The 14,027-nt window shown below is 48.4% G+C and overlaps 1 protein-coding gene and 1 non-coding gene across 25 annotated transcripts in view; one reads left to right on the forward strand and one right to left on the reverse strand.

Moving 5' to 3' along the window:
• Positions 1 to 14,027, reverse strand: part of CLASP1 (cytoplasmic linker associated protein 1) — a 192,166-nt gene that overhangs the window by 125,423 nt on the left and 52,716 nt on the right. For 23 of the 24 annotated variants that reach the window (XM_074363475.1, XM_074363474.1, XM_074363495.1 and 20 more), the window contains 5 exons: positions 12,624 to 12,702; positions 11,177 to 11,280; positions 10,328 to 10,419; positions 8,665 to 8,740; positions 5,408 to 5,505 (listed from right to left, as the gene is read on the reverse strand). In XM_074363475.1, the coding sequence (XP_074219576.1) occupies positions 5,408 to 5,505; positions 8,665 to 8,740; positions 10,328 to 10,419; positions 11,177 to 11,280; positions 12,624 to 12,702 (449 nt within the window). Of the gene's footprint in view, positions 1 to 5,407; positions 5,506 to 8,664; positions 8,741 to 10,327; positions 10,420 to 11,176; positions 11,281 to 12,623; positions 12,703 to 14,027 lie in introns of those variants that run through there. The other variant, XM_074363490.1, reaches the window with a different exon arrangement.
• Positions 13,068 to 13,190, forward strand: LOC123616758 (U4atac minor spliceosomal RNA). Its single transcript, XR_006724758.1, has one exon. It is a non-coding gene; the product is annotated as a U4atac minor spliceosomal RNA (small nuclear RNA).

The raw sequence follows: 14,027 nt of genomic DNA on the forward strand, positions 1-14,027 counted from the left end.
CCTGTGATTTCTTTTTGACCCATGTTTATTTTAAAATATTATGTTTAATTTCCAAATACTTGAGGTTCTTCTGGGCATCCTGTTAATACTTGTGTTTAGTTTGGTTGTGCTGAGAATTTACATAATTCTACATAAGTTTTCAATAAATTCTTCTGAGATGTATAGAGACTTTATATATATATATATATACACACACACACACATATATATATATACATACATACATACATACATACATATACTACATTTAAAAAATATATGGCTTTCTGCTGGAAAAAAGGGGATATCAGAAAATACTTGGAGATGAATGAAAATTAAAGTACAACATACCAAATGAAATAAATCAGAGAAAGACATACTGTGTATCACTTATATGTGGAATCTAAAAAATACCACAAACTAATGAATATAACCACTCCCCTCTGCCCCACAAAAATCCAGGCACACAGATAAAGAGAACTAGCAGTTACATCCTTTCATGATAAAAACACTCAACAGACTGAGAATAAAATTTCCTCAACCTCATAAAGTCATACAGAAACCCCACAGTTAACATTATAATTAACGGTGTGAGACTGAAAGCTTTCCTTCCAAGACCAGGAGCAGGACAACGCCAGCCCTTCTTACCACCTCTACTCAACATCTTCCTGGACGTTCTAGCCAGGGCTTTTGGGCAAGAAAGAGAAAAGGCATCTAGATTGGAAAGGAAGAAATAAACTTTCTCCAGAAGAGATGACATATCTTGTATTTAAAAATCCCGAGAAGGCCACAGCATAACCATTAGAACTAGGGAGAGTTCAGCAAGTTGCAGGATTCAAGATCAATATTGAAAATATCAATTCTATATCTATACATTAACAATGAGCCATCTGAAATTGAAATTTAAAAAAATTCTGCTTACAACAGCACCAAAAGAAAATCCACAGGAATAAATTTAACAAAAGAGGTGCAAGACTTGTCCACTGGACACTACTAAGCAATTGTTGAAAGCAATTAAAGACTTAAAGATGGAAAGACAGTCCAAGTTCATGGACTGGAAGACAATGCTGTTAAGATGGCAATATTTGCCAAATGTGTTACAGATTCAGTTCCTACGAAAATTCCAGCTGCCCTTTTGCGCAGAAATTGAAAAATACACCCTAAAATTCACAAGGACACATAAGGCACCCAGAACAGCCAGAACAATCTTAAAAAGAACAAACTTGGATTTCAAATTTTACAAAGCTACACTAATCAAGACCGTGTGCTTCCAGCAGAAGGGCAGGCGTGCATATCAATGGACTAGAACTGAAATTACACAAAGAAAGCTGTACAGTAGGGGTCAGCTGAATTTCAACAAAGGTCCCACAAAAATTCTTTGAGGATCAAAACCACAATGAGAAACCCATTAAGGACAGCTGTTTACCAAAACAAAATAAAACAAAGTAATAACTGTTGGCAAGGATGAGCAGAAATGTAAAATGGTACAGCAAAACAGAACAGTGGTTCCTCAAAAAACTTTACCATATGATCCAGTAATTCCACTTCTGGGCATATGCCTGAAAGAACTGAAAGCAGGGAATGGACCAAATATTTGTGCACTCATTTTCACAGCAGCCGTACTCACAGTACAAAATCATGAAGATACAAATGGGAGAGAAAAATAAGAAAATCAGAGGGCTAACCAGCCCAAGCGGTCATGGCATTTTCAATGAAACATGCTGAGATGTAAATGACACGCAGTTCCCAACTGAAAGGCCCTCCGAGTGCACAGCACGAGAAACCGAAGTAGCCTCCTGGCGTCAAGTTTCAGACAGACAGTGTGGACAGAGTCGAAGCTACGGACCCAGGAACTGGAATGAATGGGCTTCTCACTATAGGCCCTGAAGGTTGGATGCCCACGGGGCATTCGCGTCAGGACTGGGTGAAAAGGCCTTCCAACCTAGGCTTCTAAACCCTGACCACCAATGTCAAGTGGAATAAATATACTCTCAGACTCAAAGCAATGTTCCTTCTCCACATCTTTCCTCAGAAAGCTCCCAGAACACAAGCACAATGAGACACAACAGCAAGAAAGACACGGTCCCCCAGAGTGAGCAGGTTCACCTGCAGAGGAAGGAGACATGAACGTCAGGATGGTAAAGGGGCAGCGGAGGTGGCCAGTGGGACGAGGACAGGCCCAAGGAGAAGACATCACCGGGCAGGACGTAGACGACGACACAGAAGGAAGGAAGGAAGGCAGTCTCCCGGGAAAACACGGGGCAGGGGGTGGGTCACAGTTCACCAGCACAAACAGCAAGCAGGAACGCAAACCACATGCTGTCCTAGTCAAAACCAAGACAGGGCCCTGCACGGGGGAGGAGAAAGCATGAGCAAACGAGGAGGTCAGGAGGGAAGAGATGACATCCACCCTGCACAGTGTGGAGTGAGGTTCTCATGGTGACAAACCGAAAAACGGCAGCAGGAGCACAGAACTGACAGACAGAGCAGCAGATACAGAGCATCCACATCAACAGCGACAGCGACAGCGTCTGCCTCTGACATACGGGACGGCCTCTTCCCAGCGCACCTCACGAACCCAGCCAGCTCTCTGCACAAACGGCTGACAGGAAATAAAATTTACAGACAAGAGAGGGTATTCAAGAACACACTTCTCATCTGCCTTTGCCCTGGGCCCTCCCTGGAACACTAAAGCTTTAACAAGCAAACTGTAAATGATAAAGTTTCCATTCTTCCCTCAACAATACAATCGTTAGATAATCATGTCTTGTCAATGTAAATTTTTTATAAACAAGTATTATGAGCACTAGTCAAAACTATATGCTCACAGGGACAGCTTACCAAGTAGGTACAACCATCCGCTGTCTCCACAAACTAAATTACCTTTGGTTCTAAACCAGCCGTTGTGTCAGGAGCCTGGTCCCCACAAAATGGTTTCAGAAGAACTTTAACACCAGTGACCTCTTTACCAAAGCGTCACAGACTAAAACACACCACACTGAATGAGGCATCTGCCGGCACAGCGGGCGGCAGCGCACGGCCACTGGGCCGAGAGCAGGCGTCTACGCAGGCAAAGCCACAGGGAGGGGGGCAGGGCTTCATTCAGTTTCCTCGGTTGCCAAGAATTTTTCACAAACCTCATACGGCGATATGGCATCTAACAACAGACAGCTAGAAGCTAATCGTGTAGAATTTGCTTTCCGAACACATTACGTGTGTGAACTGTGAAAACACTTTGTGTACAACCATGCAAAACGGCCAGATACTACCCCGACTGAAGCCCACTGCTCAGCTATACCGAGACCCCATGGGGTGGCGGGGGACCCCTAAGATGAAGGAGGTTCTGTTGAACATCCTCACTCTATTCTCGGTCTCAGTATGATTTCAGCCACCAGAGGACACACCTGAATAACAACTAAACTCAGGGCCCCGCAGCATGATTCCAGCTTCTACAAAGTGAGGCTCAAGACGTACACGTCTCTTCTGCCAGCTGAGAGATGGACACAGAAAACTGCCACTTAAATCAGATGACTGCTCTTCCTAGGTCGCTAGCTGGGTATTAAGGCACCCGCTCCATCGCCGGTCTCTTAGAGATGTAATCAAGCCTCTCCTCAAACAGCTCAATGAACACACTCTAAAGAGGACATTTTTTTCCCAGAACTAAATTCAAGTTTTAGCAAACATAAGCAAATTCTACAATATTTTATTAGTGGTGTGGAATCTTGCTGAGCTGTAGAATCTACTATCTTCACATAACAACAAAAAAACCCTGTCACGATGTAATTAAGTCCAGAATATTCAAGCATTCCAGTCAGCCCCTCGGAGACACACATACACTTAATTTCCTGAACAATGGTAGGAGAGCTTTAAATAAATGTCTTGTTTCATGCAGACGTATCTCCAACCAAATCAAGGTGGCGGCCTTGTGTGGTCAGATCTTAGAGTGCTGGATCTTAGGTAACTGTCTTGTTAAAAACACAGAAACATGAGGTTTCTGTTCCTTTCAGTAAAGTTTCTGAAGAACTAAGCCCAGTTTACCAAGCACTTGTGTCTGACTGAGTTTTATATCAACGGCTATAATGGACATGGGTCCGTTTCCCTAGGACCACCCTCTCCTCTTGGACGAGAATCTGTAGGAAGGATTTCAGGTTACATGGCACAGTGGAAACTCTCATTTTTTTTCACAGATGTCCAAACTCTTCTGTACTTTCTAGTATTTTTTTAAAAAAGGGTGGAGGTGTTGCTAGTGGGGAAAAAACACATGCCCAGGAGTCTGGAAGAAAAGGGTCTAACCCAGCTCTGGGGGCTCACCTAAACCCCTCCCAGTCTGCACTGGGGCCCCAGACCAGCCCCAGGGTTACCACGCTCGGGGAACTCACAGTGCGAGCATCACAGTACACAGATACAAGGGAAAGTCAGCAAAGGGGAAAGGTGCGTGGGGAGAGCCTGGGCAGCGGTGGACTCCATCTCCCGGCGTGAAGTCACACAGGTTGCCCGGTTCCCAGCAGCGAGAGGCCAGCGCGTGTGGAGTGCTGCCCACCGGGAAAGCTCGCAGGCTCTGAGTGCAGGCTTCATCGGGGTGGCCACACTGGCACCTCTGCCACAGGCTCCCAGAAGGAGAACAGGTGTGCAGCTCAGAGACCCACCCCATCCCACCCTGTGGAAGCGGGAGGAGGCCCCCAAGATCCATGTTCCCAGGAAGCACGGGCTGACCCTGCAAGCGCGCCTCGGGGACAGCGGACTGGGGCCCGCGTGTGGCCGCTCTTCTGTGCCCACCCCTCTGGATCTGTCTCACCATGTCATTCCCCCGCCCCCTGAGCTGCAACCCCCACATACGACACATGGCTCATACCACGGACAGTGGTCCATCCACGGCCGGGCGCCACCGTGAGCTCCGCAGCGCGGTGACATCCCTGGAGCAGGGAGGGTCTTACTGCTTTCCCAACGATGATGTGCTGTCATACTGAACCACCTCTGCCTCCGGCCCTGCTCTCCCCGCTCACCTGTGCCCTCAGCTTCCCTAACAGATGGGTTAGGACTCCTCAGCTCACTTCCTCCCACCTGTTCTCACCATGTTCAAAGGCCACAAGGTGCAGGTTTATAAGATACAGGAATTAAAAAGTCCTCTTCTGCAGGGGGTGGGGGTGAGGGTGGGGTGGAGCTCAGTGGCAGCGCTCACACTTGTAGGCACGATGGTCCTCCATCCCAAAAAACAAAAAATCCACAAAACTGTTCTGGGTGAGGAAGTCCTGCTTTTGTGGAAGTGGAGTGAAAGGGGCCCCAACAAGTGTGATCTGGACAAGATCAATCCTCTAACTGTACATTCCGTCAGTAAAGTTATCACAACCAAGTAAGTTGTGCAAACCAAGACGGTAACTGAAAAAGAGCAGGGGAAAGAACAGAAGAAAGGAAAAAAGTCTGAACTCACCGGGACTGCGGCAATCCTTTTTTACTGAGATCTGCCCTCACACGTTCTCCTACATGTCTGTAAATTTCCACTAAGCTGTTTATTGCTGCATCCCGAACCTAGACGTAAAAGAAGACATCTTACAGCTGCACCTCCTGCTGTGGACACCACAGGCTGTACAACACCCCACGTTCACCACCAATTACCAACGCAGCTGTGCGCACAGCCCCTTACCGACGCTGGGCTGGTGAAGCCACGTCTGACAGTGCTGACTCTGTGGGCACAGTTCTAAAGAGCAGAAAATTTAGGTCCCAGCCCCATGCACACGTTCAAGTCCACACCCCTTAATGCTCTCCCTCCTTTAAGATGATGCTAGAGACTAGAATTTTCAAACCATCTCTCCAAAACAGAAAACACTACAAACAAATGAATTATTCTAAAAATAAAACATCACGTAAAGCATTCAGGATGTAAGTCATTTAAACAAATATTTAGTGAGCAACAAAAAAGGGGTATATAGGCTACACCCGGCCTATTTTCAAGAAGCCCACAGTCCTAAAGGGAGATGGGAAAGTCCACGAATTCTGCACTGAGCACAGGGCAGGATGTGATCAATGTTACACAAGAGCAGAGAGAGCTCACACAGCTCAGGGGAGGGGGCAGCAGACCAGAGGACACCAAGAAGCACTTTATGGAAGAGGAAGGAAGCTACAACTGTGCTTAGAAAGACAGCATCTTACCAGGTAAAGCTGGAATGAGACAGGTTCCAAAGAAAGCAAGTAAGCAATCTGGCCAAACACAGATATGAACTAAGAAAGAAGTAGCAACACATAAGGCTCAAGGAACAGAATGGAAAAAGAGACAGAGAAACAAACAAACCTGGGGAAATCTGAATACAGACTGTGTGCACCACACATTACCGCTGTGTCAGTGTTACGTGTCCTGGGTGTGAGAAAGACATGTGACTGTATCAGAAAGTATCCTCGTTGTTAGGAGATATACACCCAGGTATCTAGGAGTAAAGTACTTTCAAGTGATCCAAGGAGAGAAGTCTGTCTCTGTGTGTGTGAACACGTGTGTGCACTGCTGAGACAGAAAACAAACGTGACAAAACGTTCAACAGCAAACGTGGGGTGCACCCCTCTTCCCATCTTTCTGCAGGTCTAAAATTCTGCCAGTAAAAAGGCGGGAAGAAAAAGGTGATTAAACACAGTGGGCTCAGGGCCAGCCGGGGAGGGCCGAAGGGTGGGGAGGAGGAGAGAAGCGCACTTAGCGCAGGAGGCAAAGCTGGAAGCGCAGCAGGACCTGAGGTTTGTTTCAAGCAATGAAGTAAAGAGCAAAGGAGAGAGGAAGAAGCAGGGAATAAACAATTTTCAATTCCAAGCGCTGCAAGCTACCCCTTCATTTACCTGTGGCATATGACAGGTGATTTTCCTACAATTTTCCCCCTTAGGATAGAAAAAGGCAAATCCTAGGTTCTATTACCCTCTCATCCCCAACCTTATGCTGTGGACTGAACCATATCCCCTCCCCAAATCTGTCTGTTGAAGCCCTAACCCTGGGTGTGACTGCAATCAGAAGAGACAGGTCTGTAAGGAGAGGAGATGAGGTGGAATGAGGTCCTGAGAGCAGGCCCTGATACAACAGGTTTGGTGTCTTTATGAGAAAAGACATGGGGAGTCCGAGAAGGCGTCTGCAGGCCAGGAAGAGGGCAGGGCCCTCGCAGAACCGATCGAGCTAGCCCCGACCCGGAACTTCCGGCCCCCAGGCTTAGGAATAAGTCTCCGGTCTGAGCTGTTTTTGTCACGGCCACCTGAGCTGACTGACACAGGCATCAGTTTACTTTGTAAAGGTAGTAAGCGCTGGTGTTAGGACACATCTTCATACTGAAACGTGCACACGTTACAAAAGTAGCCAGCGCCACTGTGTCCTGAGGATCAGCACGAACGCATGACCTGTGCTGGCTTCTGGTGCTGACATCTGCTCCAGGCAAAGCAAACCGCCCCAAGGAGCTCCTCACAGAGCGCCTGACGCCCTGTCTGCTCCTCAGAAAGTCTGGGCTGCGAGGATTTTAAGAGACTCAGGAGGAGAATTACTAGCCCGAGAGTCAGTGTGGCCCAGGGTATCTACCTGTCTCTTAGGAGCTGTGGCACCTGGGACAGAGCATTTAAACTCTCTTAGTCTCAATTTCCTCCTCAGGAAGTAGAAAGGTTCTTCGAGGTTAAAAAAAATAATTCATTCAACAAACATTTGCCTGCCTGCTCAGTGCCAGACTGAAATGCCCTGCGGCCCAGGCAGGTAGCATGATAGCGAGGGGCAGGCACCTGTGAGGGACCTGCTGGCAGAGAGAAGAGGGACGTGATGGCTCAGGCATGGGGGCTGCCACCACTCAGCTTTGTCACCTCCTCCACTCTTGAGAAAACCCAGAAGAACAAATCTCCCCCATGTTAAATCACCCAAACTCCAAATGTAAAATTCGCCCACTCTGCAAACACGTGAATACGTACCCTCACCGACACACAGGCTGCAGCTGACTTCCAGGCCTGCATGTGTGACCTGTGTCTACTCAACACGATGGCCAAAGGGACCAGTGTTACTCTGTCCTCTAGATCAACATCCTCTACCCTTAAGTAATTACTCCTTGGGCTTGGAAGCTACAGGGTCAGATAGCATTTAGGGTTTACACTGCCCCAGGTTCCAGCCTCCAGGACAGCAGACTCCCTGGCACTGCCAGTGTACAGTCCAGGTGAGAGGAAGTTCCACTGGAAACAACCCGGTCCAGGCTCGCCTGCTTCTGTGCTCCAGGTTCACTACGCAGAGGAACCCCAGCATCTCAGCAGCAGACAAGAGCCCTGTAACGTGAGGTTCCCCCTGCCAGACTTTATCAATGAGGGCTTTATGGAACCTGCCACCTTCCTCACAGGCCACTGCTGACTGGGACACGGAGAGCAAGGAGGCTGACCAACCCCTGAACAAACAACACACAGGGTGGGGGTGCGACCCTCCACCCACTGAAAACCCACACCTGCCAGGGACCAAGCAGCACTGTCCCTTCAGGCTAGTGAGGGCTCACTCCATGCAGAGAAGAGAGCAGAGGGGCCACCACACTCCCGAGACGTGTGCTGTGGGCCACTGGGCACTGGTGCTGGTCATCTTACATGATGACCAGAGCTCTACAAAGATAACCAAAGTCCCACCCACCCGTCAGAGACACACAGTAACGCCCAATGCATCTCAGCTGCCCACACCAGTGATTCCCCTCTCACCAGGACACTCACCTGGCTGTTTGGGTCTCCCAGTAAGTTACATATGTGGGGCACTATCTTGCTTAGTGTCAGAGTATGTGCTCCCGAGCTGAAAACAAAAGGAGGGGGGTGAGAACAGGAAAGAAAGATGCTCCTCCACCCTCTCATGCCTCCCTCTTCCCCTGGCCCAGTGCCACCACACACCAAGGCTCCCGGTCCAACCACCCCACCTGGTTCCAATGCAGACACAGACCCCTTCCGCCCCTTTGCACAGAGGTCACAACTGTCAGTGCTCTTCTCTGGCGAGTCTCCCCCTTGGCACTCGGTGCCCTCCCTCCCCGCTCCGCCTGGCCCCAACCTTTCCCAAGGCCTCGCCTGCCTCACACAGGCTGTCCTGGCACTACTGTCTTGCCCTGGTCAACTTTAGTGTCAACTAAACTGCAAGTCCCATGGGTCCTCCCCTAACTCCCTGTGCGCACAGCTCTCTGTTGAACAGACATTCAGTTAACAAGCGCTCAGTGTGAGAAATGGCTGCAGAGGTTCCGAGGGAACACCGTTCTGCTGCACCTTTTCACCACCATCCACGCTGTCACAAACATCCTCTGTGAACACAATGCTCTCTGGTTACTCCCTTAGGATTCTCAGAAGTGGGACGACTGTGATCAAAGGCTCAAGCATTTTTTTTAAAAACTTCAGATACATGTGGCCAAATTTCAGGACACTGAAAAGGCTAGCACATGAAGAGGAAAAACTTTACAAGGTAATATAAGCATTATAATCTCAGTTTTGTTTTTTGAAAGTAATAAAACTCTAAAGGCTGGAATAAAATGTTAACATGTTAAGAGTGATTAGCAGAAGGTGGTAGGATTACAAACAATGATCATTATTTTTATGTAAATTTCTGTGATATACACAGTATTACTTTCATAACCAAAAATGGCGATTCATAAATTTTAAGAAAGCCTCTCCTACAAATAAGAACGTGAAAAATGTCCAACATCAACAGTTATTAAAGACACACTGATTAAAACCACAATAACATATCATTACATACGTATGGTTAAAATTAAAACCAGTGATAACATTTGACACAAGCAATCATATATTGCTGGTGGTAATGTAAAATGGTACAGAAAACTCTGGAAAATAGTTTGGCAGTTCCTCTTAAAACTAAAAATGAACTTACCAAATGACCCAGCAATTGTACTCTTGGGCACTGACCCAAGAGAAATGAAAACTTATGTTCGTGCAAAAACTGATACATGTGTGTTCATAACAGCTTTCTGTGTAACAGCCAAAAACTGGAAATTATTCAAATATCCTTCAATAAGTGAATGGTTAAACAAACTACCATGTCTACACCAGGGAATTCTACCCAGCAACAAAAAGAAATGAACTACTGTTCACGCAATGAGATATACACAACCTCAAGGAAATCAGGCTGAGAGAAAAAAAAAGTCGACCTCAGAAGGTTACATTCCACATGATTCCACTTACAGAACTTTCCTGAACCGAAGCACAAATGGGTGGCCAGCAGGGGCGCGCGCGGGGAGTGGGGTGGGGATGGGGCATATGGACCCTGTGGGCAGCAAGGCTCCTTGGACGCGGTCAACACCCACTTCTTGGCAGGACCCTGCCCCAACACGGGGGCGCCCACACCTCCCCACACAGCTCCCCACAACCCGCCCAGACTTACGCATTGAGTGTGGCAACGAGGCAGAGACAGGTGCCTTCCCGGGTGCGGAAGTTCTTGTGCTTGAAGCCGCCCAGCATTCGGTCCCATACGTACTGCGGAGGCAAGTGTGTGGTGAGCGGGGGCAGGGGCCCTGCAGCCCTCACTCAGCACTCAACCTGGACTGCAGGGTGGTGGAGGGGACCACAGCAGGGGCCAAACCAGCCCAGCCTCCCTTGGCCCCTCCGTCCTCTCAAGAGCAGGCCAACAGATGTATGCCAGGTTGGGAAAAGTCAAAGCACCTTCCTTTACACACCTGCACTGAATTCTCTCCACCCCAAACCCACTCACTTGCTGGGTGAGGAAGTGAGACCAAACCAGGCTGGGGGAGACTTGCCCAGGATCCCAGGCTCACTCACTTTTCGGGCCTAGAGCAGCGGTGCCCACCCTTCCCACCAGAGAAAAACCTGCTCAGCTTTGAAGGCCATCTGGGAAGGCTGCTCCTGATACCTCCCTACCCACCCAACAGTGGCCAGCAGGACCCCATCCCCATGCCTGTCATCCCAGTGGCCCCAGCTCACAAGGAAACAGGAATGAGGGCTCCTGCCAGGCCCCTGATTGCCCAGACACCACAGCCACACCCTCTCAGAGATGCAGAGAGCTCGCATTTAATGGATTAAACCAAGTGCTCAATACCCATGTTAAGTCCACCCATTTATCTAGAATATACCTTTTGCTATTTATTATTTACTGAAACATCCTGCGGGGGGAAGAGGGACCACATGAAGTGCTCTGGAAATTTTCCTCTGAAACTCACTGACGTGACGTCATGCAGGACCGAGCACTAGCTGGGCCCAGAACCCCCTGCCTTACCTGGGGACTAGCAGCTTGATCCATGATCTTCAGCAGCAGAGTCTGGTCTTGCTCCCTCACAGAGTCCTTAGCATCTCCCAGTCTGTCTATCAAACTCGGCAGCACTGGAAATCAAAACACAAACTGACTGATCAAAAACAAAAACCGCAAATTGATCAAATGAAAACTTATTTGGGGGTCTATGGTCGACTAAGTTACTTCAATCAACAAGACACCTCAAAATCCTGGCCTACAGTATGACGCCTGTCATTCTAAAACCACCAATCCTTGTAACTCTATACTCCTTGCTCAAATCCACAGGAGCTATTGTAAGAATCTGCAAAAATCCTGTGCGTGGACACACCATTTATTTTCTTCCTCACCCCACCTTCCTCCAGGCAGCTCCCAACACATTTTTAAGCTGATGAAATGCTGTTAAAATGGATGTCAATGGAAGAACCTGGCAGGAAAGAGTCGTACAAAAGGAAATCCAGGTAGAGAGGGGCTCCCTCTGAATCTGCTTGTTGGGAGAAGAAACAGGCACTGTGGCTCAACATCTCTTTTACCTACACTGTGTTTCAATGTTGCACAACGCACATGCACCTCATCAGACAGAGTGCAGCTTCCCGCTTCCTCCCCAAGCTGCCTGGGGCCCCTAGCTGCTGCTCCAAGGGCACTTCCTACCAGATGTCAATTTACTCTGCTTCCCCTGAGAGTCTACAAACATTTCTTTTACAAGAGGTAGCCCTGAACAACTCAGCTCATTTAGGAGGAAAATAGAACACTAATAAAATACCAAATTTCTAAAAGTAAGGGGGATTTTTATTTGTAGATGGAGTTTGTACCAGGGTGGGAAGAGTTCATGACCTTATCTAAAGGCACACATTGACCAGAAAGTTGGCACAAAGGAACAAATACAGGTGTACCAATTCTATACGGAAATATCTGCACAAACAAAGCCCCTTAGTGTTTGTATTCTCATTATGAAATCCCAGACCCTGGGAATTAAGACATCTCTTAATATGTGAAACTGCAGTTACTTTCATTTCATTTTGCCAACATACTGATTTCCTTAAAAAATAAAAAGTGATCATTTATGATGACATTTACAATCAAAGTGAAAACAGTAATACCAAAAATAACCCGGAGAAAACAGAACTGTCGGATCTGCAGGGCTCAGGGACAAGGGTGACTTGGCTGACAGGAAAGTGATAGCTAATTCGTGTAAGAAATGAAAGAATTAGCAGTAATGATTGTAGAACAGGGAGGTGGAAGCAGCCAGCGGTAGGTATGAATGGGGGAGGGGTCGGGCCGCTAAGGCTGGGAGCGAGGGCAGCCCCAGCAGGCAAAGCCCGTGTGAGGCGGCGGGGTGGGCTGGGCTGGGCTGGGCTGGGCGCGAGGGTACAGCCAAGCGGAGGGTCTGGGGAGACTGGGGAGAAGGCGGGGATGCACACCTGCGCGAGCTCACCTGTGCCGATCTGCGCCTTGAACCGATCCTGCAGCCGGGTGACCAGAGCGGACAAGATGTCCATGCCCAGGAGGACCACCTGCAATGGGAAACCCGGCACTGTGAGCGGCCGGCCGGCCGGCGGAGGTGGCCCCCAGCTCCCAGGACGCCAGCGCCTCGGGCTCCGTTGCTGCGCTAGAGCCCTGGAGTCAGCGTCGCGGCCCCGCCCCCTGCACGTATGCAAATCAACCCGCGGCCGGCGCGTGGCCTGCTGGGTAACACCGAATGGCCTGTCTGCGACCTCCAGAAGCCTCAGAAAAGGCGGAGCTGGTGGTCTGCTGTGGGGGCTGCGGTTCGCACATGTGTGCCAGCAGCCAAGGGCCGCGGCAGGGCTCCCCGGCTGGTCACCACAACCGTACCCCAGATTGGTGCTCCCTACCCGCAACGCAGCCAAAATTATCACCAACCATCCTTTTCTTGGGGTTGCGCTACTGCCCGATGAGCGCTTGGCGAGGGTAGTACTGCTAACGCCTAACAACACGCCCGCGTCGGTAGGGCTCTGCTCTTCTCGGCGCAATTTTTGGAAAAAAGAAAAACCTCTTTTCCACCAGCTCAGGGTCCAAACGATAGTCTGACAAAAAACGCGGGTATTACACGAGGCCCGCAGAGGGCGCTCCAAGCATAGCATAGCAACACGTATTATCACCGCAGCTCGAAGTTCCGACTCACATGTGTTCAGCTCTACAGTGTTAAGGCCCCAAACACTTCTTCCCTAGGATAAGCACCAAACCGACAGGATCTGGGCGGTATCTGCCCAGAGAACGCCGAAAATGTAGACTTCTCCACTCAGCTTTGAATCCACTGCTTCGAAACTGAAGTCAAAATTTGATCAACATCACTACAGTACACAAAACATCTCTACAAGTGATTAGGTACTTGAAGATATTACAGGACAGAATTGTTTTAAACTTGTATAAAGAGAACGTTGGTTTGTGGACAGGTGTGTTTCAATGTTATGGTATGAAACAGCTGAAAGTGACTTTACTTATGAGCTACAGAGGATTCGGTATCATGCTTTAACTTCCCTCCAAAGAGTACAGTGTGGAATTAGACCGGGACAATTTTACACTGGAAAAATCTCAACAGTCATACATCATGTTGGCGGTATGTATGCTTCGTAAAGTGATCAAAGGCACTTTAGGGCTGTGATCCTTTGCCTCAAAACATGTAAGCCCAGTCTAATTAGAAGAGTAACATCCAATTACAATAGAGAGACACACTACAAAACGCCTAACCCATACTCCTCAAAACCAAAGTCATCAAAAACAAGGAAAGTCAGAAACTCTCACACAATTAACTGTAATGTGGTATCCCGGGGGGATTCTGGAATAAAGTACATCAGATAAAAATTAAGGAGACCTGAAT

The sequence above is a fragment of the Camelus bactrianus genome, chromosome 5 (assembly GCF_048773025.1).
Source record: "Camelus bactrianus isolate YW-2024 breed Bactrian camel chromosome 5, ASM4877302v1, whole genome shotgun sequence".
Classification (NCBI taxonomy): Eukaryota; Metazoa; Chordata; class Mammalia; order Artiodactyla; family Camelidae; genus Camelus; species Camelus bactrianus.